The 26,912-nt window shown below is 44.5% G+C and overlaps 1 protein-coding gene, 1 long non-coding RNA gene and 1 other non-coding gene across 3 annotated transcripts; 2 read left to right on the top strand and 1 right to left on the bottom strand.

Annotated features, from left to right (window-relative positions):
- The first annotated feature begins 1,615 nt into the window (after positions 1 to 1,615).
- LOC142817271 (uncharacterized) lies at positions 1,616 to 11,424 on the top strand. Its single transcript, XR_012895143.1, has 3 exons — positions 1,616 to 1,688; positions 5,158 to 5,289; positions 8,875 to 11,424. It is a non-coding gene; the product is annotated as an uncharacterized LOC142817271 (long non-coding RNA).
- A 6,170-nt stretch (positions 11,425 to 17,594) lies between these two features.
- On the bottom strand, positions 17,595 to 17,666 carry TRNAW-CCA (transfer RNA tryptophan (anticodon CCA)). Its single transcript has one exon. It is a non-coding gene; the product is annotated as a tRNA-Trp (tRNA).
- A 5,805-nt stretch (positions 17,667 to 23,471) lies between these two features.
- On the top strand, positions 23,472 to 26,912 carry LOC119173847 (very long chain fatty acid elongase AAEL008004). Its single transcript, XM_037424629.2, has 2 exons — positions 23,472 to 23,907; positions 25,435 to 26,912. The coding sequence occupies exon 2, from the start codon at positions 25,482 to 25,484 to the stop codon at positions 26,346 to 26,348; it is 867 nt and encodes a 288-aa protein (XP_037280526.2). The 5' UTR covers positions 23,472 to 23,907; positions 25,435 to 25,481; the 3' UTR covers positions 26,349 to 26,912.

Here is a 26,912-nt window from a genome sequence, read left to right as displayed (position 1 = left end):
TCGGGAGGAGGTCCCACTTCATATGCTGTCATGCTTTCTGCCAGTTTTGTCCTGGTACCTTCTGATACGAAGCATGGCTTTTGTAAATTCAAGATGCTGCTCAGAGTTGCCTCTGTTACTTTCCATAGACCTGTATCAGAAGCTCCACCGAGTAGCGTCACTGCCACGATGGATGTGCAGGCGAATTGTTCATATTCTTTAACTCTCGGGTCTTTTCTTCACTGTTCCTGTTGCTGTACTGTGGTCCCTGTTCTTCCACGGTTCGTGTTGCAACTACAAGCTCGTGCTTGCCCTTTATTTTCGATCTTCAAGCCTGGTCTTCAATGATCCTGACCAAGGAAGTCGTGTGTGGATCATCTGTAGGTCGTTGCAGCACGAATTGGTATGTGCATAGCCCGCGTTTTTCCCCCTTTTCTTTGACGAGTTCGCTTCATTTGCCTTTCAATTCCTGGTGACCATACTGGTATGCGCAATGCAAGGTGGCTGCCATGTGGTCCACACAAGTCCCATTTCTGGTGCTGTTAAGGAAGTTTGTGTGCCATAAATAGTTCATTTATTGTGGTGGTGAAACGTCTGGCCTTTATTGGCTGCTTGGCAACTTCCTGTGAGTGTGATTTTGTGTGCAGTACAAGGGAAACATGTGGTGTGGGGCAACCCTCAAACCAGATCTATGGTAATGCCCTGCAGCTACTGTCCAACGCTTACTGAAAAGGCGCTGAAGTTCCGCTGAACGTCTGCATGCTCACCATGATATTGCTGAAAAAAAATGCAGATGCTTCCATGTCTTGGGCCACTGAAAAGTAAAAAGGCAGGTATGCCTAGTAAAAAATGGCAGTGAGCTGTCAATAGCTGTGTGCAAAATGCTGCTCTTCTGCACGTGCGAGCCCGTGTGTGCACATGCATGTAACAAATTAGGATACACAAATAATTTTAAGTGGCCTCTGGCTACACGTAAGTCGCATGCTAGGCGGTGCAGTACGACGCTGCCACTATGGCTCTCACCACATGTGCATCTTTACAATGGGTGAGATTTGTCAACTCACAAAAGCATTGTCCTTTTCACATTACTTTTGACAATAATATCAGAGTACATGGAATAAGGGTTCAAGGTTATTTACATTATACTGGGGTCTTTGTCATAGTATATATTGTGCATATGCAGGACTATCAACTCGCCTGTATGTCATATAATAGGTTTTCAACCTGCACAATGTACTAGTCTTCGTTGCACCAGGAAAGTAGAGATCCACTCAACCCCTCGGCATTTCCCTGCTGGTGCTAAATGGGTGTTCTTAGTTGACGTCCTCTCAACACTGCTTAAAGTACAAGAGACGCTCACGAGGCAATGCGGCAATATGGTCGTAGTACATTGTACACATTCGGCACTATCAATTTGCTTGTATGTCATATTACAGGTCTTTAACCGTCGCACCAGGAAAGCAGACACCCGCCCACCATTTCGACATTTCCCTGCTGGTGCTAAATGGGTGTTCCTGGTTGACATCCTCTCACCACTGCCTTGTGAGAGTCTCCTGTACTTCGAGCAATACGGCCATATGTTCGTAGTATACTGTGTGCATTCAGGACCATCAACTCGCTTGTACATCTATTACAGGTCGTCAACCCTTGCACCAAGAGAGCAGACGTCGTCCACCTTCTCGGCATTTCCCTGCTGGTCCTCAACTCGGGTATTTTTAGTTGACATCCTGTCAACACTGCCTCATATAAATCTCTCGTACTTCAATCAATAGGGTAAACAACAATGTCAATATGCCTTGACAGTAATATTGGGTGGACTGGTGCATAACATACCAAGATTTGTGAAAGCTGAGAAGGAAAGAACGACTGGGCAGGGTGCCAGCGTCTTATCCAGTCTTTTCTCTTTTTTGTTGGTTCTCAATTCTTGCCGTGAACCTTTCGTTAAAGGCAATGACAGCTAAATTTGTCAAGCCAAAGTTTCGATCTGTACTGTGTGGGTTAATCTCTGTAAGCATTTGCAAACAAGCCGGCTAAATTAGTGCATTTGGTCATGCACATACATGAGAACTGAATAGTGAAACTAGAGAGCATGCAGAGTTGGGCAACATTGGTGCACCTATGACCGGTTATATAACCAGCTGCTTGCTTTGTCTGCATTCCGGCGAATGATTTTGTTCCATAGCCAGCTCTGCATTCTATCCAGCTGTTTCAGCTTGGAATTAAACTTAAACAATATGCAGCTGCTGAATATTTGCTAGAAGACTGTGCCGCCCCATCATGGTTGCCAGTAGTTGTAATGAAATTGTGGTTTCCAGTAGCTGCACTCGCTTGTGTAGTTTTCAACTTTTATAGACTGGTTATCAATTTGTGAAATTTAGCTTCGTGCCAACGGTTCTGAAGAGCGAAGTGGAGCAGGTAGAGGTGTTGAATGCCATTATTTTTCAGCATCTGCATTTACAGCTAGTACACTGACTGAACTCAACTCTTAAATAAGATTGTTGCCTGAATCACGCAATAACGAGTGCTCTCTTGCGCCTGGGATTCTCGGGGCTACAAGCGCGCTGTGCGTGCCGGCGTCACATTGAGCTTCATCAGGGTGGACAACCGCGGCAGATCCATGCTCCCGCCAAAATGACAAAATCCAGGGCTGAATTTCTAGATTGTCCATGGCGAAAATTGGTTATATTAAGGATGTCGCCCACTGTTACTTGCATGAAGGTAGCAAATACATACGCTTCAATGAAGCAACGGCAAGGAATAGAAAAACCTTGTAATATCTAAATTCGCTACAGGGTCATTCCATGCCAAACGTCCCAGTCATTTCGGCGACCATCTCAAATGCATTTGAAAAAAAAAATTGTGCTGATTTACTGCATTAAAAACGGTGAAACTGCGAAATATTTCGGAGAGAAAAAAAATTTTGGTCATGTGGCTGCCTTCTCAACTTCCCTGAATGTTGTTTGGGTGTTGTTTGTGGAAAAAAATATTGTACAAGCACCACTACTTCTTTCTATACCCAATTTTGTCTAAATGTTAAGCAGAGGTTCTCGTGTAAGGTACTTAAATCTCGGTAATATTAGTACAATTTTTCCGGCACATATGCCACCAAGAATTTAGCCAAAATGTGTTGTTTGTATTTTTTTATTGCAATGCTGCACTTTGTATGACTATCTCAGCAGTGAATATTTATTTTCCAGAAGGTATATTTTGAGGAAAATTATTTTGAGACTTCTCAAGCTGCTAAACTTTAGCAAAATAATTCACATATTTTGCAAAATTGTCATTTTCATTCCTACACAGGTGCAATTTGTACCATGTGGTGGTCCAAATAAAAAGTACCTTTATACCTAAATCAAAAGCGAATAAGCAGTTCTTTTTATATGGCAAGTTTTATCATATTTTTTGTTTTAAAGAAGAAAATATTTAACTTTTTCATTGGGGCATATTTTCCCATTTGGTCATATGACAGCTGCCACCTTAAAATTTCCCATTTCCATCAATAGGAAAGTTCAAAAATTATTTTTTTCTTTAAAATAAGAGAAGTAATAAAATTTTGCCATGTAAAAAGAACTGCTTATTTGCTTTTTATTTAGGTTTAAATGTTAATAAGAGCCAAAATGAGGATTTTGCGAAATTTTTTAATTTTTCTGGTAAAAATTAGCAGTTTCAGAAAAAAATATTTTGAGATCTCTCAAAGCATACCATATGTGAAGTAATTATTCACAACTCAGATATTCAAAGTGCAGTATTGCTATAGAAAAAATGCAGACATAACACAATTAGGCCAAATTTTTGAAGGCATATATGCCAGGAAAATTGCTCCAATATTACTGAGCTTCGAACAACTTATACAATAATGTTTACTTGACATGTAGACCAAATTTGGTGTAGAAAAAAAAGTGATGCGTTTGAAGTTTTCCCACAAGAACACCCGAACGACATTTCGGGAAGTTCAGAAGGCAGCCACGTGATCAAATTTTTTCTCCGAAATATTGTACTGTTTCACTGTTTTCAATGCAGCAAATTGGTACTTTATTTTCAAATACATTTGAGATGGTCGCCAAAACAGCTGCGGCGTTTGGCATAGAATGACCCTATATGGAGGTTCGTTATACGCAGATGTAACTGCATTGCAAAGATTTGCTCAGTAGGACTAAAGATAGTGCCCAAAAAAAGTAAGATCACTATAGTATGCAGCACAAAGTGCAAAATCGGAAAGTAGCCCTAAAAATGACTTTTTTTATTAATTCTTTCAATAACTTGCTTAATATGCAAATCTCCTTATGAGAAAGGTTTTTTCAAGAGAATGAATTTTTATGAATACTCTCCCGGTTTCCTACCCTTTTACTAGAATATTGCTCAAGAATTGAAATTCAACAATAGGGCTAAGCAATGCTCAAATTTCAGTTCAGACCTCAGTTTGTGGCATATTGGCTAGATTTTTATACAAGCACTTGCATCACTAGAATGTGCAAATTCTGACTTACTTGTAAAATTTCTAATCAAGTTCACATAATATATATTACTCATCATAAAGACAAGTGAGCACATTTGTCGTGAGCCTACTTACCTGCACAATATTTCAAAATAATTCAACTAATCGTTGTGAAAATTTTATTCCTCTTGGTTCAAAGTGTTGGGGAAGAAACTTTTGGTGGTAGCAAGATTTGACTTTCTCTGGAATGCAAGCGATAGTCTGCAAAATGGATCGTGTTGAAATGTACCATACCTGGCGCATGTATACCAGTGCAACAAGATTTTTAAGCTCTAGAAATTGAATTGATTGAAGGGTAATCTTACCATTTATTCTCTGTGTGGCTTTGCACCAGTATTCATTTCATCTGGATAAGAACATTCACACCATTTTACGCATCTACCACAGCCAAACCATTTTTACAGGGCGTCATATGGAGTTTAGGTATTATTCAAAATTTCAAAGTATTAGGCATGAACAAAAAAATTTAAATTCGAGTCAAAATTAATTTACTACTGTTATATTTGTTGCGATAGTCGAAGTGCTCGGATATTCCCGCATGCCTGAACATTATCTCTAGTGGCCAGTTTTTGTTATTTTGCAGTAGTGCTTATCAGTCATTATATACTAGAAATTTGTCTTCTCAATCCAGGAGCATCATACATTGTCTTGTGAACATGAAAGTGTTTCGCGTTTCCTTCTAGCTTGCAAATCTCCACACCTGGTGCACGGAAGGGGCGTTCCAGCAGTTTTCTTGCTAGTCTTCCAGGCAGTGACATGAGCTAGAGCACACGACAGTCTTGTTGAACTTCGCTCGAAGATCTGCAATTACTCACGTAAGCATATACGTTGAGTAACAAGGATAAGGTGCTCAAATAATCGCTCAACAATTTAGGGCTAAGCAGTGCGGGAACTTGACCTTCTTTCAGTCTTCAGTTCGTGCCACGTTTGCATGATTGTGACATAAGCACATTTGTCAACACTGCCTTTAGCAGCTGTATTTGTAGCGCCATGACACGAGATATGTTTGGGGCATGCGAAGGATGGCGGTAGACGGCGCCCGACAAAAAGGCAAGTTAAAAAAAAGAAGCTGCGCAGATGCGGACTAAGCCGTTCGCCTCTAAACCTTGTGAGCTTTTGTTCACAGCACATTGTGCTGGCGAGTCACTCGCACGGCAAAAGCGTTCTCGCGGTGAGCCACACAGAAACAAGTGGTCCCTGTCGCGAAACCACTCCCGACAAGATAATGTGGTGGTGTGCTGTCACAGTACGTGTGGATAGAAGGCAGCATCGTGTGTACTAACTCCAGGCAGCCGACCGGCTGTCTAGACAGGCTTGTTGTCGCACGAAAGTATTTTTAAGCTCTACGATGGCGAAATGGCAGAGCTTTTCTGTAGCAGATTTTCTTGGAGGATGTGGTTAGCAATGTGTGGGAACGCAAAGGCGGAGACACGTCTCTGAAGAAAGGAGAGTTGTTTACAGCATTCGTGGAACATCGAGACGAGGTTCATCTCACGAGGTGGTCTCGGATGTGACGGGGGAGAAATGGGGAGTAAGGAAGCTTTGTGCTCGAGAACGAGATCGGGAAGCGGGGACAGAGGTCGTGCTTAGCGCAGACTTTGATCCAAGGCTGATACTACATCGAGAAGTTGGTTTCGATGTGAAGAGTGTACGAAGGGCTCAGCAAGTAATGCCGACGTTAAAACATCCCAGTGCTTACTGTGCGGTTGGTTTAGTGGCCGCCCCGGCCTTTGTAAGTAAGTGTCGGTGTATTAATACTAAACAAAAGTTTGCCAGGAAGTGAGCAACCAGGCCTGTCCAGTCCTTCAACGTGTCGTCGTGGCCATCTGAACCATCGAGATTACATCCATCATCCCAATCTTACCTACACGGTTATCTGGAACATTTATCTGGTCATTTAGTTTCTGTTGAAATGAAGAAATCTTACCAAAGCTATCGATAACGACATTACATTTGTTAATTAACAGTCTGTTGCTGCATCATTAAAAACGTAGCACTGGTGACATTTTTTTAATGAAGCGAAGGAGGAATTAAAGTTGGCAAAACCGTTCTGTTGGAGATTGCCTCAGCCTCTTGACAAGTTTTGGTAATCTATTGCAAAGTGCAGCTTGTAATACGGCTCTAACTTCTTAATGAATGTAATGTTTATGCTGTTGCAATTGCATCTACCTTTCATTCATATTTTGGTGCTATTATCTGCTCGATATATAACTGAACTTCCTCCCTGGCAGTGTATAGTAGCATTTATAATCTCATTGTGTCGCATGGTGTTCCAAACTTAATGTTAAAACTGAATACCTGGGTCTATTGGCAAACTGGTGTATACCGGTAAAACGGGTGCGCACTACTCCCTCAATTAACTAGTGGCATTTTTTTTTCCTTCTAGCTTGAAAACCTCTGCATCTGGTGCACACAACGGACATTCTCGCTAGTACATTGCTTAAATTCCCTAGGCATTGCTTCATAAACTTCTCAGATTGTCTTTAACATCTAAAGGATGTTCAATATCTCTTGTTCCTTCCCTGGGCAGATTGTCCGACACCAGCAAATTGAACGGGGCGATGAGCTTTTAGGTGAAATGTCCCCCTTTGTACGGAGGTGAAAATGGCGCACACCTGACGAGGACGGACCAACGAAACATGGGGCATAGTCACTGACTCATGTTGCGTGCTGTTTGTTCGTAATGGCGTATGAGCAATAACACAACTAACAGTCACAGCAAAATGAGCAAGGCCTGAGAGGTGCACATTCAAAGCCGTTTACCAAGGGGGAACCATGATTATCTAGCCCAGCAAGGAAGGCTAGCTCTTCATCTGAAAGGGCTAAGGAAGGGGTACTAACGTAGATTCCTTGTAGGTTCGCAATGTTTCGGACTTCTACGATTTGTGCAGTCACGTTGTGCCATCGTGTCATATTTCACACTCGTATGATGGTCAAATGGTCCAATGCTTTAACAAGGGAATAAAAGAATTGATGCCCTCAGTACGTGGCATGAACTAACAGCAATTTGTGATGCGTCTGACATTTGTACAACCCATCAGATTCACTCGTTTGCAAAGACTTGCGGATATTGTGAACGCTCACTTCAATTCAACCGCACGAGAGTGCTACATAGGTCTCATGAAACAAAAAAATTACTTGAGTAATCGTAGAAGCCCGAAGCACTGTGAACCTACAAGAAATCTAGGCCGGTACTTCTTTCTTTGCCCTTTCAGATGAAAAGCTAGCCTTCCTGCCTGGGCTAGATTATCGTGGTTCCCTCTTACGGCGAATTTCCTCTAAAAAGAGGGAATTCGCCATAAGAGGAGCAGGGCACTGAGGAGTGGGGGGCAGAGCACTGAGACCATGGCTACTCAACCTGCCACTGGAATGCGCCGCGCTCCCGCAGGGCAGGTGAGAAGGTGACGAGTAGGGAGACCATGTGACTGAAACATTCCATGCTCGGGCATATTCTTTGTGGGGCAGAAGCAAACTACGTGCGAAATCGGTCAGCCACATATTCTTTATTATCCTAATACTTTGTATGCTTGTGCATGACTCATTCGGCAAACATCCAGCTCCCATCATAGCCATTCGTACAAAACAGCGGTGTCAAACTACACATGATTGCCACCATTGCCGCCGCGCTCGCTGGCTGAAGAAAATTTTTGAGGCTGTGACGTTCAAGGACCACGTGACTCGTCGTACCATGCCTACTCCGCTTTTCAGGTGAGAGCACTGCACACTGCTCCTGGCTGCTCTCGGCACAGCAAAAGCACTCTCGCTCTACCAATGGATGACAGTGCTCCTGCACCTATTCGATCACTGACACACGCTGGCTCTGAAGGGAGCACTTTAAGCGTGCTTTTGAGTGCTCCTGCTCTCCCAATAGAATTCGCCATTAGAAAGCTGCTTTGCGTATTCATCTGTCAGGTCTTGCTCATTTTGCAGAGTATGTTTCTTTTAGTTCTTCTTGCATGCTGTTTGTTTATCGCGTTGAATGAACAATAAAACGCCAATTAGTCGGTGACAGTGTCATGTGTTTCCGTGGTCCGTCCTTGTCAAGTGTGCACCTTTTTCAGCTAGATACAAAGGCAAAACTTTTTTTGCTGAAAGGCTCATCTCCTTGCTAAACTTCACCCTCGGGCTTGCACAAACGATTATTCTAAACTGAAGTGTCCCAATTACGGCGTAGTCGGGTAAAGGGTACAAAATGGCCCTTTCCACCTGTAGAATTCTGGCCTCTCCCCACTGTGGAATTTCGCGTACAATTCTACCAATTCAAAAATAAAATCCTGGTTTGTCCATTCATAGGCGAAGAATAAATTTGGCATTGTCTATAGTATCACCTGTGAACTTACATTTTCATGCATACCTTGCGTATCTGCACAACCAAACATGAAATCTTGGTGTCTTTACAGCTTTTCGACCTTGTCTCGTCCGGCGGATGCTGTGTCCAGGCTCTTGGTGCCTTTCACGTCCAGCATGTACCTCAAGCGTGGATGGGACAGCTTTCCAGGTACCCCTGTCCTGCAGCCGTAGCATCCCTTCATCCACAACGATTCACCTCTGGGTTCCTACCTGTCGCTTGAATTTTGGACAATGTGTCGTGCATGATAGCCCCTCACTGTGGCCTGCCCTTCCGTCTTCACTTCTTGCGACGAATCTCTTTGGCGTTGCTGCTCGACAACTCTGCTTTGACCACGAGTGGATGAAGAGTGGCTGCATCTTAATTTGCCTCCGCGAAACATGCCTGCGATCTCTCGATTGACCCTGGACTATCGGCTTGCCCATGAAATACTGTGCAACACCTTCGCTTTGGGGGTCTATAATCTGTTATCATACAGAGCTGTTAAAAGAAGTCCCAAGGCCTACATTATTTATTACACTTCTAAATGGTAAGCTGTTCAGCTGCCATACAGTGAATAGTGTTTCTAGTGCCTCTCAGGTGTGTTTGATTTGTATTAATCTACAAAAGTTTAACGTACGGTGCAGTTTCACCGTCATGCTCGTAATTTGCCACCTTATGCAACTGGAGTTTATTAGCCACGATAGAGGCATCCATTCACATTGCGCATTATAGTGGCATATCGATGCTCTTTTGCGTTTAGCTGCATAGAAAGGTTGGAAACCTAATGCATATTCATCTTCTACCAATCTGTGGGGCAGTGAGGTTCCCTTCAAAGCGCACATGCGTTTGCACGGATATGTTGCGTACCTTTACTCTCGTCCATTTCACCCATACACAACGGCCCCCGTTTGGTTTGGTCTTGAGGTTATTGTTCAGACGTACCTGGCAGCTTCTTGTTTGGGATTTGGGTGCACGTTAAAGAACCCCAGGTGGTCGAAATTTCCGGAGCCCTCCACTACGGCGTCTAACATAATCAAATGGTGGTTTTGGGACGTTAAACCCCACAAATCAATCAATCATCAAGCTTCTTGTTCGGTCATGCTTCAACTGGACTGGTTCTTTGGAGAATAGTTACGGTAGAGTGGTTAGAGTTCCTTGAAATCTCTTCGCTTCGGGTGTCCCAGTCTGACGGCGTCTGGAGTGTTGGTTAGAGGCTTAATTTTTTTAGTGTCTGTTGCGTTCTTTGGTCGGTCTCTGCCGGTTCAGGCTTTCCAACTTGACCATTTACTTTGCATGCCTTGGTTTTGCTTTGCCTTGTCAGGGAGTTCGTAAGAGCATCAGTAGGCCACAGAGTGCACAATGTCACTGAAGGGGAATGTGGAGGTGGGCCGTAATCATGCCAAACAAAAACTGTCAGCCTGATGGAAGCCTGTTTTAACATGTATTGCAGGTAATGCTTACCTTCTTTAGTCTGTTACTGTAATGTTCCTCTATATGCTTTTACAGTTAAACCCCTTTAAAAAATGCATGCTCCAGGCAGCAATTCTAGTCTTTTACGAGATGTATCTTACAAGCAGTGTACCTCGTACGCACTCTCTCATGCCGCATATTTTTCTGTTGGTATACTGGTGTTTCTTATATCTGTTTCTCTTATATCAGCGTCTCTTATAAAGGTACTCAACTGTATAGGAAATGCACACAGGTGACAAATAATGCGGCAGCAAAACTGTCTACTACTGTACTTTTGGGTAAAGACTGTTTCTTGATGAATTTCTAAAATGTTGATAGCTTGTTGATCGGTCAGTTGTGTGTATGTGCTGTATAGTTCACTTTGTATGCCCTCGGTTGATTTTTTTTTGCTGGATTGGTTTCCTCTAAGCTTTGCTTACATATGCATCATGTGTCTAAGTAATTGATAAATGCAGTCAGTACATTTTATTCAACATGTTGGATCACTATATGATCCGATTCAACTTTAGAGCAGAGATGCCCCACCCAGATAACCAAAGCACTGCAGCCGGTTTCCTTGGTGACTAACGAAATAAGTGCTGTACGTGCACTTCGAGACTTTCTCCGAAGGTGGGGTCACCGGCAGACCAGCGCATGGCGGTGGCTTTGAGAGGGTGCAGGCTTAAGTGCCTTTGAGGCGGAGGTGTCTCGGACTTCTTCAAATGTACCAAACAGTCTAGAAAGGTGCAGCTTTATTTCAAGCCTTTATTAGTGCAAAATCATTCAATGGAATACACTTAGTCTTAAGGCTTGTGGTAAATCGCCTATTATTTGCTGCTCTGAACATGTGCTGTCATGTGTTTTCTAGTATTGCTCCGCATTTACCTGGTATTTTTGTGATTCTATCATTTTTTTTCTTTTGGGTAAGACATCGTTACTACATTGCTTGTTCAATTGAGAGCACGTACCTGTATGCAATATTTTGTCCATTGTACTACCGCTATCTTCTCCCTGTGAAGTTTCAATTTGTAGCCAGGCTGTACATGCAGTTTTCCAAACTATTCTTTGTTGAACTTGTGCTGTTGTGTTCATTTGCATTTTTTTCTGTTGCAGGTTTTTTGTTTTCTACAATTTGTTAAAATAAAGCTTACTTACGTTTTGTTATTTTTTATTTAATGCTCTCTGGTGCTCAACTAATCAAATGCTCCTTAGCACAATCTGGCTTGCCGTGCCAGCTAGTTAAGGTGGTGAGACACTGCTCCAAGTCATTGATAGACCAGATATTGGTACCTTAAATTGCTCAAATAAAACTATTTGATTGTGTTTCTGCCTTGTGAACAAACAAGACAGGAAATGGAGGCTTCAAGACATGAAAATTCTTGAACATGGGTGTAATATGGGAGTCATTTCAACCGGTGGTCTTATATTCACTATACGTGTTAATTTATCGGCCCATTGTTTCAATTGCACATTGTACAACACTGTTGCTCAAAGTAGCGAGTGCATCTGTACGAAGGTGTACTCTTCCACTGAATTGACACATCTCTGCAGTGTCGCAGTAGTTGCACAATGAGACCTTGTATCCAACAACTATTGCTTGTGGAGCACTGAAAAAGCATCTGCCTTTTAAGGAACTGGGTGTGCCTGAATGCTCTTCGATTTTGCAGGCAGACTTTGATGGCATACAGCTCATTATCTAAAGTCGTAGTTAAACTCGGCAGATTGGGTTTGAGAATAAAGGGGATCGTGGTTCAGCTGTTCGAAAGATTTCAATTAAGTTTGCCAGAAAGCTTTAATCGGTAGCCGAGTAGCAGTTGAAGTGCTGGAAGTGATGTCTCGTGAGCTGAAATGTCTCGAAATAGTTTGAATACATGGTCGAATTTTGTGAAAAATATATTGCAAAGGTAAGTTTCGCCTTCCATAGTTACTGCGAGTTCAATCAGGAGTGCCGCTCGCGGAGGGGTGGCGGTCCCTTCAATATTACTGGCGCCCCCCTCCCCAGGAGCGAACATATTCAAACACTAAATAAGTTACCCGTCTACCTGTTTCTCCGAAGGAACTCTCATGGAATGGGTGCATTCTATATATTAAAAAAATTTTGCCATGCTCCGGTAGCCAATTAACCGTAACTGTCCCTGCGTAAATTGAAGACAATTCAAAATAATGGTTTAATTGTACACATTTGTTTCACCCTGACCTTTCGCCAATATGCTGATTATAGTATGAATATTTACATTCAACTTTGATCAATCCTAGTATGCTTCTGCATGTCGACATGTAAGTATGCGGTAACAGCAATCTATCGTTAACATATTTACCGCTGGTAACCTGCTATGTGCAGGAGGAACAGCTGAATCATTTTTATAGCGTAGCTGTTATAAACCCTAATCGCGCGTTACAACGTCTTATCAAGTGGCGTTTATAGATTCGGCGCCGCGCGGAGAGAAAGATGAAGCATAGGCATTGGTAGGAGAAGCAGACCTGAACCGCCTCTTTCGGACATGCCCTGAACTTCAAGGGGCCCGTCGACGCCATCTGCGGCGCGTGGAACTCCAGCGCACCAGGATACCGGACTTGCAGCGATGGATTTACGGTCCCTCCTATAGACTTCACGGAGGAAACGTAGCTCTACAATTTTGTGTAATGCGTATTGATTCCGTAGAGCAAACTTAAGCAATAAGAAAAACAAAAATAGCTTCGATCGCTGCAGCAGCCACCTTCCAATACGCCAGCATTTTGCCGAGTTACTCCCGATCGGATAGCAAATTAGTCATGTGTTGACCCCGATCATTCGTTAAACGTCCAAATTTGGTGTTGTCGTGTTGTTTCTTCGCTCTTGCGTCGCATCTGTGAGACGTATCGCCGCGTAAAAGAAGCTCGTAATCTTCACACATGTTCACATTCTGCAAGCGTGTTTTATTGTGTAGCCCAACAGGCTTTTTGAGCTTCTGGCCGTAAGTACAAAACTAAGAACAGCAGAGAACAACTTGGAGGACGCTTGAGGGTCGCCTTCAAGTGTAGAATGTGACATTGTAACCGCTCTCCATGTCGGACCCGTTCACATCGTCTTGTCGATCTCGGCGAATACCCCAACCGTGTCCCAAGAAAACGAATGTTTGTGCCTTTAAGGGGACTAAATAAATAGCAATAATGACTGATGAACAGCCCTCTAAGAACTCTAACGCCACTAGTTTCACTATCGTTAGTTCGTTAATAGCCTTTAAAGTAAAGTTTCATTTTTAAATTTCGCGCCGAAATTTCTATGCGTGACATCTCAAAAGTCAAGATGTACTTTTCATATTTTCGCGACATTGGCTTGATCAAATTTTCGGAAACATCATATGCCATATGCTAGGTCTATGGCACCTACAAGTGACAATGTACTTTATTTTATCGTTTGAAATTACGAAGGACCCGGCCAGTAGGCACGTTCAGAATATATGACGTCACGGTGTTTGGTGAGGGAATCTCGAGGTGGCGTCTCCACCCACATTTTCTCTTCGCGCTCCTTCTCTAAAGATATTTTATATGCTATCTTCCTATACACAGTAACTCTATTCTTCTCGCTTACCAAGCTTCGTCTCGTGGTAAGAATGATGTTTTCTGGATTGTGAAGCTGTATTTTACTAATCCGCCGAAAAATCGTTTTTCTCCTTGGTACCCGTGCACACCATTTCAAACTATTCAACAATGCTTAGAGTGCCAGTTAAGTTGCGAAGTGCCCACTACACCAGAATTCGTCCATAGGCAAGTAACACTGACCAGAGGGCACGACGGAGCTCTTCTGCACTTCTGGGTCATCACAGTCGGCACCGACTGCCAGGGATACCAAGAAAATGAAACTCTCGCTGAACACATCGAGAAGCTCAAGGATCGGTGTCCTCCTTGGTACGTTTTTAACGAAGGCTTCATGTGTGCGTCCATAATAACCCGTGGCCCCCCTCCCCACAACTAAAAAAAAGAGAGAAATGTGCCCTGGCAAGTCCGATTTTGCTGCGTCCACTCGCTAGGCTACGCAGTGGTGGGCCCGATTTTTCCATTTCTGCGAGATCTGACACAACCTTTCGAGTAAACTGCTGGCAGGGTGCAAACTTTCTTGATTTTGTTGCTGATAGTGGCGAATAACTATGTATGAGCACTTTGTAATGGGTGCGCTTTTAAAGATCCAACTGGTTGCACGATTCTCATCTTTTTCACGCCTGGCACGATTCAATCCTACGCAGCCACGCAATATCACATCCACCTCACAGTCCTTGCACGACATAACATTCATGCAGTGTTTTGAAGTCGCGTGGCTCTGTGGTAGAACACCTCCTTGCCACGCAGAACACGTGACAGAGGAACTGGTAGACTCACCATTTTCTCGTTCAGATGACGCAGAAAGTGTTATCCTTATAAACTACTTAATTTGTTACATTTATTATTGTAATTATTATTGTTTTTGCATCTCCGGTGCAATGCAGTCACATGGCTTAGATTTATTGGCGATCGCCGAGCTTTGTGTATAGCTTCACGCTTAACATGTTCGCTTCTAAAGCGGAGGGACTAAGTTCAACTCCCAACACAGCAAAGAAAACTTTTTTTATTTTTTTTAATTGTCCATCTGTTTCTACGCCACATACAACGGATGGACATCCATCCTGTGGGATGTAGAAACAGATGGACAAGCACAGTTTTGCCGTTTATTGCGTTGGGTGCTGACATCAAACCTTGCAGCGTAAGGCGCACTGTACGTTTGTTGCGAGCTAATCTGTCTCCTGAGGTGTCTGCTTTCCCGCAAAGCATAGTAGAAACTAGCGAATAAACTTTACGCCCTTATCACCCCTGATAAGGCTCACATTTTGTCTGACGTCACAACTTGTCACGTGGGTGTACTGTACGTTTGTTCCGAGCTAATATGTCCCCTGAGAAGTTGGCTTCCCCGCAATACATAGTCAAAACTAGCGAAAAAAAGTTCAGGCCCTTATCACCCCTGATAAGGCTCACATTTTATCTGACGTCACAATAAAATCTTGCCATGAAGGGGGCCCACATGACAAGCCGTGACGTCAGACAAACTTGAGCTTTATCAGCGCTGATAAGAGCCTCAACTTTTTTCACTAGTTTTGGCCATGCATTGTGAGGAAGCCAACTTATCAGAGGAAGCTTTAGCTCGGAGCAGACGCACAGTTCGCCCACGTGACAAGTCGTGACGTCAGACAAAAGTTGAACCTTATCAGAGCTGATAAGGGCCTCAACTTTTTTCACTGGTTTGAACCATGGATTGCAAGGAAGCCAACTTCTCACGGTACACTTTAGCTGGGAACAGACGCGCAAATCGCCCATGCGACAAGTTGTGACGTCAGACAAAACTTGAGCCTTATCATGGCTGATAAGAGCCTCAACTTTTTCGCTAGTTTTGGCCATGCATTGCGAGGAAGCCAAGTCCTAAGGGGGCACTTTAGCTTGGAACAAACTTGCAGTACACCCACGTGTTAAGTAGTGACGTCAGACAAAACTTGAGACTTATCAGGGCTGATAAGAGCCTTAACTTTTTTCGCTAGTTTCGGCCATACAATGTGAAGAAGCCAACTTCTTAGGAGCCCTATTAGCACGAAACAAACATACAGTTCGCCCACGCGACAAGTTGTGACGTCAGACAAAAGTTGAACCTTATCAGAGCTGATAAGGGCCTCAACTTTTTCGCTAGTTTTTGCCAAGCAATTCAAGGAAGCCGACTACTCAGGATACTTATTAGCTCGAAACAGACGTATAGTACGCCCACGTGACAAGTTGTGACTTCAGACAAAATGTGAGCCTTATCAGGGGTGATAAGGGCCTAAACTTTTTTCGCTAGTTTTGACCATGCATTGCGAGGAAGCCAAGTCCTGAGGGGGCACTTTAGCTCGGAACAAACTTGGAGTACACCCACGTGTTATGTAGGGACGTCAGACAAAACTAGAGCCTTATCAGTGCTGATAAGAACCTCAACTTTTCCAATTGGTTTCGACCGTTTATTGCGAGTAAGCCAACGCTTCAGGGGACACTAGCTCGGAACAAACGTGCAGTACGCCCATGTGACAAGTCATGACGTCAGACAAAAGTTGAGCCTTATCAGGGGTGATAAGGACCTAAACTTTTTTCGCTAGTTCTGGCCATGCAATGTGAGGAAGCCAACTCCTCAAGAGACATATTGGCTCAGGCAAACGTACAGTTAGCCCACGTGACAAATGGTGACGTCAGACAAAAGTTGAACCTTATCAGAGCTGATAAGGGCCTCAACTTTTTTTGCTGGTTTGGACCATGCATTGCGAGGAAGCCAGCTCCTCAGTGGGCGCTTTAGCTCGTAAAAGGGACGCAGTTCGCCTTCGGGACAAGCTGTGATGCCACACAAAAGTTGAGCCTCATCACGGCTGATAAGGGCCTCAACTTTTTTCGCTAGTTTCGGCCATGCAATGTGAAGAAGCCAAGTCCTCGGGGGACACTTTAGCTCGGAACAGACGCACAGTTCCCCCACGTGACAAGCTGTGACGTCAGACAAAAGTTGAACTTTATCAGGGCTGATAAGAAGCCTAAACTTTTTACGCCAGTTTTGACCATGCATTGCGGGGAAGCCAACTTCTCAGGGGAATAAAAAATTATTTTTATATCGCAGCACTGGGACTCAAACCTACTCCCTCAAACTCCAAAGGCCAATGCCTTAATCATTCAGCTAAGCCCCACCAGTTGTTGGTCTGCACGTATATTAACTAAGTGAATGTATCCTACCAACGAATAAAAAAAGATCTTTTTAATGCCAAAGCACGGGATTCGAACCTAAGTCCTCACGCTCTTAGTGCCAGCGCCTGAACCACTGAGCTAAGCACCACGGCTTAGTGACTATGAAGGTATATGAACTAAAGGAATGTATATTATTGACGAATAAAAAATGTTTTTTTATATGGCAGCACTGGGACTCGAACTTAGTCTCTCATGCTCTGAAAACTAGCGTCTTGACCACCAGACTAATTATTTGTTTTTATTAATTCATTCATAACATTTAGCACTTCATCATTGTGTCAAAGTCTTGCAAAAACTTCTCGCAACTTGGGTATACGTTCTATAAAATAAAGACGTAGTTGCCGCGCAATAATAATAATAATAATAATAATAATAATAATAATAATAATAATTTTGTGATTAGTAAATATAAAAGCAGTGATGGAAAGATACCTCTTTAGCTCGTGCTTGCGCCTTCACATAATAACGACCCAGTTCAGGTCGAGCAATGCCAAGTATAAATTAGTAATGCCATGTATATGACCCACCATAAACACACCAGGACTTTACGATGCAGTAACGAAAATAGCTCCAAAATATTAATGACCCGGACGTGATTCGAACACGCAACCTTCTGATCTGGAGTCAGACGCGCTACCATTGCGCCACCGAGTCAGTAGGCCAGCGTCTTGTTTTTGTTGGTGCTATGGGAGATCAATCAGCTTTATCGGCGTTTTCTTTGTTGGTCGGCTGCATTTGTGCTTCCCTTACAAGCATTGCCGATTGTGAATTTAACCGCCGTGTGGCATTGGTACGCCAGCCTACCGCGGCTGCACGAACACGTAGTAAAGCCACGAAGTTCTAGGGGCTTTAACGCGTAGCGCGCTAGAGTGCCGTCGAGTAGCTAATCCCAGCACCGACATAATTTATGTTCGTTCATTCGTCACGGAGCGGCGCTGCACGTACTGCAAGCTTAGAGTTACTGTGTATGCTACCTTTAGCATATACAGTTACTCTATGCAACCTGAAGTTGGCGGGAAAATTGAATTGGCAGGGGGCGAACGTTTTATGATTATCTATTAGCGTGGCCTGAAAACAACATTTCTAGCCACTCCAGTTATCATAGTGGCCACGTCAAGTAGAAGCTCTGTGGGATCTTCTAACCCCCCCCCCCCCCTCTTGAAACAGGTACTATGTCAGTATTGTGGCTAGAAAACCTTTTTAGCCGTTATGTAGCGCAACTCAGAGGCTAAGATGCAGTCAGAGCCATTGCTGCAGGGGCGCATGTATAAATTTTTGGGGGGAGGTTTCAGGGGGAAGCGGGTACCATTTTGAAACGGTAACGAAAATTTGCGAAAAAGAAAAACGGTGCGCCCCCCCCCCCCCCTTACGCCACTGTAGTTGGGTGTTTGTTTTTTTTTTACGAACTTCTCGGCGCTTACATCGAAAGCACAGCAAACAAATCCAAAACCTAACCTGAAGAATTTTTTCGAAGCAGTAAAATACTTACATGGGGGAAGGGGGAGACACTTCTGCGTTCAGCAATCACGGACGAGCGAGTTGTTACGTCAATTCCTTACTAAACGCTTCTGGCTACGCTCAAATACAGTTGGCGGCGATATCATAATTTTCTTGTATGAGTGAAATATTAAATATTGTTACACGTGATCCTGCCTTTTCTTTTTTTTATGTTAGCGCCACCTTCAGTTTCAGTTTATTGAGCGTATTTAGGTGGGGGGTTGCATATAGGGAGGGGTATACAGAAAGAGGTGCCTCAGTGTGAACACTGCAATGGGACCTCTTGTTATGGAATACATGAAAAAAAAAAAAAGAAAAACAGGAGCATAATCGCGAAAAATAAGCGTGGATATGCGTACAAAATAATATGAAGGGCATTGTGATATGCAATAACATTTAGAATATTTGAACAAATTCAAAAAGTAAACCAAATAAAGTGCGAACGATGCAATCATTAGGAGTAAACACTAATCAATATTTCAGATGAAAAAGAAAGTGATCAAATTGGATAAAGAAGACACGAGAATGCATGACAAAAAAAGGCAACGACAGTAACTACACATAAGTCAGAAATTTAAGGAATGATTCAGGTAAAGGCAAACCGAATGTTTAAAAACGTTTAAGCTGAGGTTTGAGTCTCCAGGGGGTGAGTGTTTCATACCTTGATGGTAGAGAAGGTCACTGTTTTCAGTCCGTAATTCGTGCGCGCCTTGCGCAGTAAGATATTGTTTTGAAGGGAGAAGGAAGTTGTAATTTCATTAGCTACAATACACAAGAGATTCGGATTATGAACCAGGCAGTAAGCAATTACGGCTAAGTTAAAGACAATCACATTTGAAACAGGAAGGATATTTAGTGAAGGGAATAGTGGAGCTGACTGTGCCTGATAATCACTGTGCATTATTATGCGGAGAGCCTGTTTTTGAATATGCGCTAATGGGCTTACGTAAGATTTACATACAAGTCCCCAAGATTCAATACAGTAGTTGAAATGATTATGAAGGCAGGCGAAATAGAGAGCAGATAGTGTAGGGAGTGTAAAAAAAAATGGCGGGCTCTGAGCAGAACAGGAATACCATAGGTGGTCTTCCTTTTTATTATATCAATATGATATTTTAAGTTAAAAGAAACAATCAAGTTCCACACCGAGACACGTGCATTTGTCAGATGGAAATATTATATAGTTATTAACATACACCAGGAGGGTGTTATCTCGCTTTTTCGACCGAAAACTGAAAATCACAAACTTTGTCTTGGAAGGATTAATAACAAGCTTGTTGTTATGGCACCAACTAATGATGCTCTGAAGATCACTGTTTAGTTGGGAGGTTTAAGCCGAAATGGAGTCGTGTGCAGTGAACATGGTGGTAGGGCAGCCTAACGGTGGTGTCTTCTGCGTAAAGCAGGGGATTCTGTGTGAGGTTATAAGCATTCTGTCAGGTCATTTATGTAAGTAAGAAATAAAAGAGTACTTAACATTGATCCTTGTGGGACCCCTATATTGGTAGTTTTGGAGCCCAACAGCAAACCTGAAATGAATACAACTTGAGTACGGTTCAGTAAATAAACAGAAATGAATTCTCGTGATGGGCTAGTTATTCCACAGAAAGAGGGCTTGTCCGGAAGAACAACGCGATCGATAAAATCAAAGGCTTGACTGAAGTCAATGAAGACAGATCCAAGAAACTTTCCGTCATGTTTCTGATATTTTCAGTAAGAGCAACTAGATTGGTGGAAAGCTCTTGACGAAACCCAAATTGATGGGGTTATAAGAGCTGAAATTTGTCGAGGTATTTTGTGAGACGGTTGGAAAATAATTTTTCAACAACCTTACTGAAAAAAAAAGGAATAATGGCGATGGGCCTATAATTGTTTATGACTGACTTATCACATTCTTTATGAACAGGCATTACTTTGCTTTTCTTCAGTTCGGAACGAAAGATAGAGTGTTTAAAGGGGCCCTGCAACACTTTTTGAGCATGGTCAGAAAATGCTGCCGATTGGTAGCAAAGGCTCCCAACAACACGCGAGCCAAATATTATAGCGCGGCATGCGGCCTGAAATTAACAATAAATTATCAAGGGTAGTAAAAAATTGCTTTATCTTCTCTCGACAAATGACAAGAAGACGCTCAAAAATCACTCGTAGAAAACCCATCTAACAGCCATTGGCTGATTTGAACATTGCGCGATCGGTCGTTACAAAGATCGCCGTGGGAGGCCGCGACTTATCCACGCGTGCGCGCGCGATCACCCTAAAGGAGTCGCGCAATCGAAAAAAGAAAAGGACCTCAAGGTCACGAGGCGCGGGTGGCGTGCTTTTCTTGCCCCTGTCATTGCTCCCTGCTTAAATGGCTTAGAACAAAGGAGAATGCAATTGCAGCATGCGACAAATCTTTAACTCCACTCGCACTGGACGGATTCTTAATGTTTTTGCGGCGTTGAATTCATAAGGCAATAAGCTCTTCCAGCGAATCCATTCTATGGTTAATTGAAAATGTATTTAAGAGCCCCTCTAAATAATAAGTTAACGATATGGGCAAAAATAGGGGCGATGACATCAGCAATGTCCTTTATGTGTCTAAATATGCGTGAATGACAGGGAACTTTCTGCATAATCTTAGTACTTTCAGATGAGATTACGTTAGTTCTGGAACTTACGCGACCACTAGCGGTAACGCTGGGATCTCCGAAGATACATGTATAAAAGGCAACGTGCTTGGCTTCTTGTGTTCAAAAGAAGAACCCGCTGCTTCGAGATAAGTTCCTTCTAGTCGTGTTTTCAGCATTGTGACCGGACGTCTTCCAAGCCCTGCACGACGATCTGATGGCACGACACCTTGGTGTTTCCCGCACTCTCGCAAGAGTACAGGAAAAGTACACCTGGCCTCGTCTTGCCACCGACGTCGCTCGCTACGTAAGGACATGCCGATACAGTGAGAGCTCTTGTCAGCGTCAGGAGATCGCGTAGGGCGAGCCAGTCGGCCAGAGCTGGGGCTCTACCGGTCGGCACGAAATCCAGAAACCGAGTCCGTCCGTCATATGGATGCGCCCGCACCTGCAGGCGGATCATCCGCGGATTAGCCGTCCGCGTCCACGACAAATCCATATTCGGTCCGTCATCTGAATGCACCATTAACGAAGCAAGACACCGTTAAGACCAGCAGGCTTTCTTCAGCCGACCGGGATAAACATACCAGGGCCATTCCCAACGTTGGCTTCCGGAAATAAATGGATCACCGTAGCTGCCGACTATCTCGTCCGCTACGCCGAAACACAGGTCCTACCTAAAAGGCAGTGCCGTTGAAGTATTGAAGTTTTTCGTTGAAAACATTGTCTTGCGTCGCGGTGCCTCAGAGGTCATTGTCACCGACACAGGTAGCACATTTAGTGTGAACGTAACTCAAACAATATTGGGAGACACGGTCACCACCACCAATTAGCCACAGGAAAATAGCCTGACTGAACGTCTAAACAAGGCCATCGTCGACATGCCGGCCATGCACGTCGACGTCGAACGAAGAACCTGGGACGTCATTCTATGTGACCTTCGCATACAACACGGTCGTGCAAGAAACGTCGCAGACGGCCCCATACAATGTGGTCTACGGAAGGAACCTGACGACGACACTCGACACCATATTACCAAACACCACCGACGAAGAAAACCTCGACGTCCCCGTATACCTTCGGCGCGCCGACGAAGCCAGACCACACGCCCGTTTGTGCATCAAAAACCAGCAAAGTAAAGACAGCTATCGCTACAATCTTCGACGACGCCACGTGGAATACGAACCCTCCGACCGTGCATGGGTCTGAACTTTAGTACGCCGACGGAGACTTAGCGAGAAGCTTCTTCGGCAATACTTCAGACCGTACAGCGTACTTCGACATCTCGGCGCTTTCGACTATAGGAGGTTGTCCCTGACGCAATTACGAACTCTCAGTGAAGCCGCGCACGACCGCAGTTGTCCATGTCGTGCGCCTTAATATTCGTTAACGAGTTACAGGACTGTGCTTTTGCGTTATTGCTGTCCTGTATTTATGCGTGCACTTCTTTTACGCACTTTCACGTTGTTGTTTTTTTTAGGCGAGAGAGGGGGACCATGCCACACGTGTTTCTACTTGTTTTCTCTATTTTTGATGTCACCACCCTATTGCAATGTGTAACTGCATGCTGACATGCACGAAGCGCGCCCAAAATAGTGGGAACTATTACATAATCTTAGAACCTTCCGATGAGATTATGTCCACAAAGCGAACGTTAGAGTTGGTTCTGGAACTTACGCGGCCGCTAGAGATAACGCTGGAATCTTCGATGATACATGTACAGAAGCCGACGCGAATGTCCGCTTGTTACTTTGTCGACTATACCAACGCTCTGTGCGCCGACATTAGTCCACAGCGTGCATTGCTTTCTGTAATTTCAGTTTCCGTTTCGCGTCCACAAGTTCGGCCAAATAAACAGTTTCACTTTGAGGAATCATATATACTGCTGTATTCGTCACGTCGCGACCACATGACAATATTCGCCCGAAGTTGCACTGAAGGCGCTATATATATAGCGTCTTCAGGTAGTAGAATTTCGATGTTCAAAACCTAAAACCACGTCTAACGCGAAAGAATGAAATGCGATAAACGCTACGTTAGCCCACCTCTAATACACATACGGGTATGCAGAGCCCCAGACCATTCATTTGCAAAATATGGGGATACAGTTAGGGGCGTGGGACCAGTGTGCCACTCTATAGATACGTCACTCTCCGCGGCGTATAGCGTCCTTTGTCCCGCCCAAATGTTGAGTATACTTCATTCCCTTCACTGCATATGTCTTCCTTCTTCGTGGAGTTTATCCAGTACATATGCGAACATAGTGCAAACTCGCAACACACGCGCGCACTCTTTCTATCTTTCTCTCTAGACCACTCTAATGAAGATTATAGAGCTGCTATGCAGGAAACAACAGAACTATAAGGGTGATGAGGGAAAATGCGTAACAACTGACTGTTCTCGCTCTATGCGATGTCGTTACATAATTGCGTATTATTACACGTAAAGCTACTACACGAAAACCCTCGCGAGTCACCCAAACATAAACATGGTCGAAGCGCCTTCCGGCGAGAGAAACATTGTTGTCTAACCCGGAGCGCTGATCACTTGGGAGTCAGAGGTGCGTCATTATATGCCTTTCGCAGGTTAATTTGCAAACTTGATGCGTTCCTGCGCCAGGTGACGGGTATTGTGTGGAACGATTCGTTACTTTCTCGCGAGGCGAGACTAGCTGTGACACCTTTGTTTCTTGCAAGGAATAAGCGGCGAACGCGCCAGCACCTCTTTTGGTAAGCAAGGAAAGCACTGGAGCGGTCGTGGAAGGCTCTCTCTTGGCGCTTTTAGGAGAGGTGAGTCTTGCCGCGTCGCGCGTTCGCTTGCCGACTTTCGAGGAGCTGACATAGCAGAGGACGGTGCGTCTTTATGTGCATGTATCGATGGGTAATCCTATGTCTCCGAATGGTCTGACCTCTTTTCCTTGAAACTGAAGTATATAGGCCATTGGCTTCACATATTCAGAGATCGATTTCAGACACACGAATTCGCGAGTTGTTCAAAAGCAAAAATGTACTGAAGCCAGCAAATCAATTGGGCTAGAGTCGAATTAGTTGTTTCTTGTGTGCATCTTATTGCTGTGCATCTTCGCGCCTTCACCTGCTTCGCAAACGATTTTGCAACGACTGTATCGCAATGCAAGCGTAGGCTCCCATATATGAAGGACGAACTGCATGCTGGGCGAGATGTTAATTTATCATGAAATGGTGGTGCGCAATAGAACGACAATACAAGAATGATCATATGCCCGTGTTACTTCCACTTGTGTTGTCGTTCTTTTGCGCACCACTGCTCCGTAGGGTATTATACACAGAGTTTAAGCGCAGTTCTGCAGTGGTAGTGGTGGCGCACACCGGCAATTGTTCCGCCCGAGTCTCTCAGAAGCCGATAATATATGGCTATGTCACCAGCTGTCGATCAGTCCTGTGCCTCGCGGGAAAGTATTATATAAACTTGGGGTGTAAGAACAGCGCCAAATCAGGCGATGACTAAGAAAGACAGTCGTTTGGTATCTTCCATAGCCCTCGTACGTCACACGCGGGCATTCCGTGGTAAATAACGTCTTCGAATGTGCTATGTGTCAGAGCACCCTCTCGACGGCCACTGACCATCGCTTCTCCCTGCTTGTCGAGTTGCGGGCATAGCCAAACAAAATGCTCAGTGTCGCTGATATAATTGCAAAAGGCACAGAGCGGGGAACGTATTGCCCAGGAATAACAACGCCGGGGTACACGAGGAGTCTGTTCCTATGTATAACAGTGTGCTTCTTCGCGAGCAATTCAACTGACGGCACATGCCTTATATGGAAGCTTGTAGATCGACCTGACGAGGCTGCAGGATAAGATACTTATGGGCTTTTCAGGACTCTTCGGAGCTCTCATTTTTGGAGAACATGTCTCTTCTTCCTGTTGAAGAGTATGCTCGTTCATATTTTACAATCCCTGCAGGTTATGGGATCCACAGATTTTTTTTTTCTACGTTAAAACACTTGCTCTAAGTAGATCTTTGATCAGTGACACAGATTGCCTTGTGAACTATTCTAAAGGTTGGCTACAATGTAAAGTCGTTTGTAACGATGACCTTGAGCCCACTGATATATCGTGCAGCTCAGGCCCGTAGTTTTCCTAAAGCAGCAGTCATTACTAAGCGAAGTGCGCGATCCAAGCGGCCCGACTATATAATACTCCAAGAGCGGGCATGGCGGATCCCACTGCACAGCTGTGTGTTTGCGCCCACACCCAACCCGTCAGTGCACTGTGCCTAATAACATAGTTCTGAAGATTCGTGCAGCCATTTACTCTCACTCTTACTCCGCCTCGCAGGATACCAGTCCACAGGTACGTACGGAGTCACCCGAGACAAGGAAGCAATGAAGTTCACCCTGAACCCAGTCGCAATCTCCTACCAGATACGCCAGATGGGCGATCCCAGAACGCGGGACTACCCGTTGGTGACCGACCCTCTCTTCGTATTGACACTGCTGCTCTCCTACTTGTACTTCGTCAGAGTCGCCGGACCTCGCTGGATGAAGAACCGCGAGCCTTTCCGAATCCTCAACATCGTACGCGCGTACAACATCGTCATGGTGCTCCTCGCGGTGAAGTTCCTCGTTGAGGTGCTCCCGCTCACCTACCTTCCGGGAGGGGAGTACAGTCTCTGGTGCCAGGGCATCACGGGTCGCTCGAGTGACATCATGCTCGAGTACTACCGCACCGGCTGGGTGTACGCTGCGGCGCGCTACTTCGACCTCCTGGACACGGTGTTCTTCGTGCTGCGCAAGAAGTACAGCCAGATCACGCACCTGCACGTCATCCACCACACGATTGTGGTGGCCAACACTTGGCTCTTCACGCTCTTCGCTCCCGAAGGTCAGCCGGCTCTGGGCGTGTGTCTGAACACGTTCGTGCACGCCGTCATGTACTTCTACTACTTCCTCGCGACGTTCGGTCCCGCGGTGCGGAAGTACCTCTGGTGGAAGAAGCATCTGACCACGTTTCAGATTGTGCAGTTCGCGATCATAATCGCGCACATGTCTGTCACGCTGTTCGTGGACTGCGGCTTCCCGAAGCATCTGACGCTGCTTTGCATCGCCCAGACGTTGCTTATTCTTGGTTTGTTCGTGAATTTCTACTCTCGCACGTACCTGTATCAGAGGCCCGAACAGACGGTTCTCCGCCAGCAAAGTGATGTAGACGGTAAGACTGGCGAGTTAATTCAGAGCCGGAAAACTGAGTGAAAGGAAAGAAATGCAAGCGCTCAGTTGTGTGCGGCTCATCTTCACTTCGCACCCATTAGCCGTGTTCTTCATGGGCAATAAATTTTTTGGTATAATGAATGTGCAGTCGGCGTCAGAAGTTTAAATACTACGTTTGGGAGAAAATGCAATCTTCTCACAAATTTGTGGCTGTATTCGACGAATATGTCCGCATCACAAGTTTTCTCACGTATTCACGACAAAGACACCTAGATAGGCGCAGGGAGGGGAGGCATATCTGGCATGCGCGCAAATGAGGAGGAGGGGTGCAGAATCTGCACCATACACTTATTATTTGGGGGGTGCGCTCCAATGAGCCCGCCTCACCCTCCCCCCTAATGATGGGAAACCCTGCCAACGCTTCGTTTTTTTTTTTGTTGTTGTTGTTGTCGAATTTAGTAGCCCAAATACCAGCCAAAGTGGATATGTGCCAGCTGACTATTGTTGCAGACATATCGGGGCACACTTCCGAAATTTACCATGTGTAAATGCACTTCGAAAATCTTACCTCATCGATGACTATCACTTATTGCTTCATAATCGCAC

Source organism: Rhipicephalus microplus, chromosome 5, assembly GCF_043290135.1.
Source record: "Rhipicephalus microplus isolate Deutch F79 chromosome 5, USDA_Rmic, whole genome shotgun sequence".
In the NCBI taxonomy this organism is placed as follows: domain Eukaryota; kingdom Metazoa; phylum Arthropoda; class Arachnida; order Ixodida; family Ixodidae; genus Rhipicephalus; species Rhipicephalus microplus.
The sequence above is the reverse complement of the archived record's forward strand: the minus strand, read 5'-3'. Positions and strand labels throughout refer to the sequence as shown.

What these genes read in the sequence shown, in the direction of transcription:
- LOC119173847 (XM_037424629.2), top strand. Translation starts at nt 25,482, where the DNA reads ATGAAGTTCACCCTGAACCCAGTCGCAATCTCCTACCAGATACGCCAG.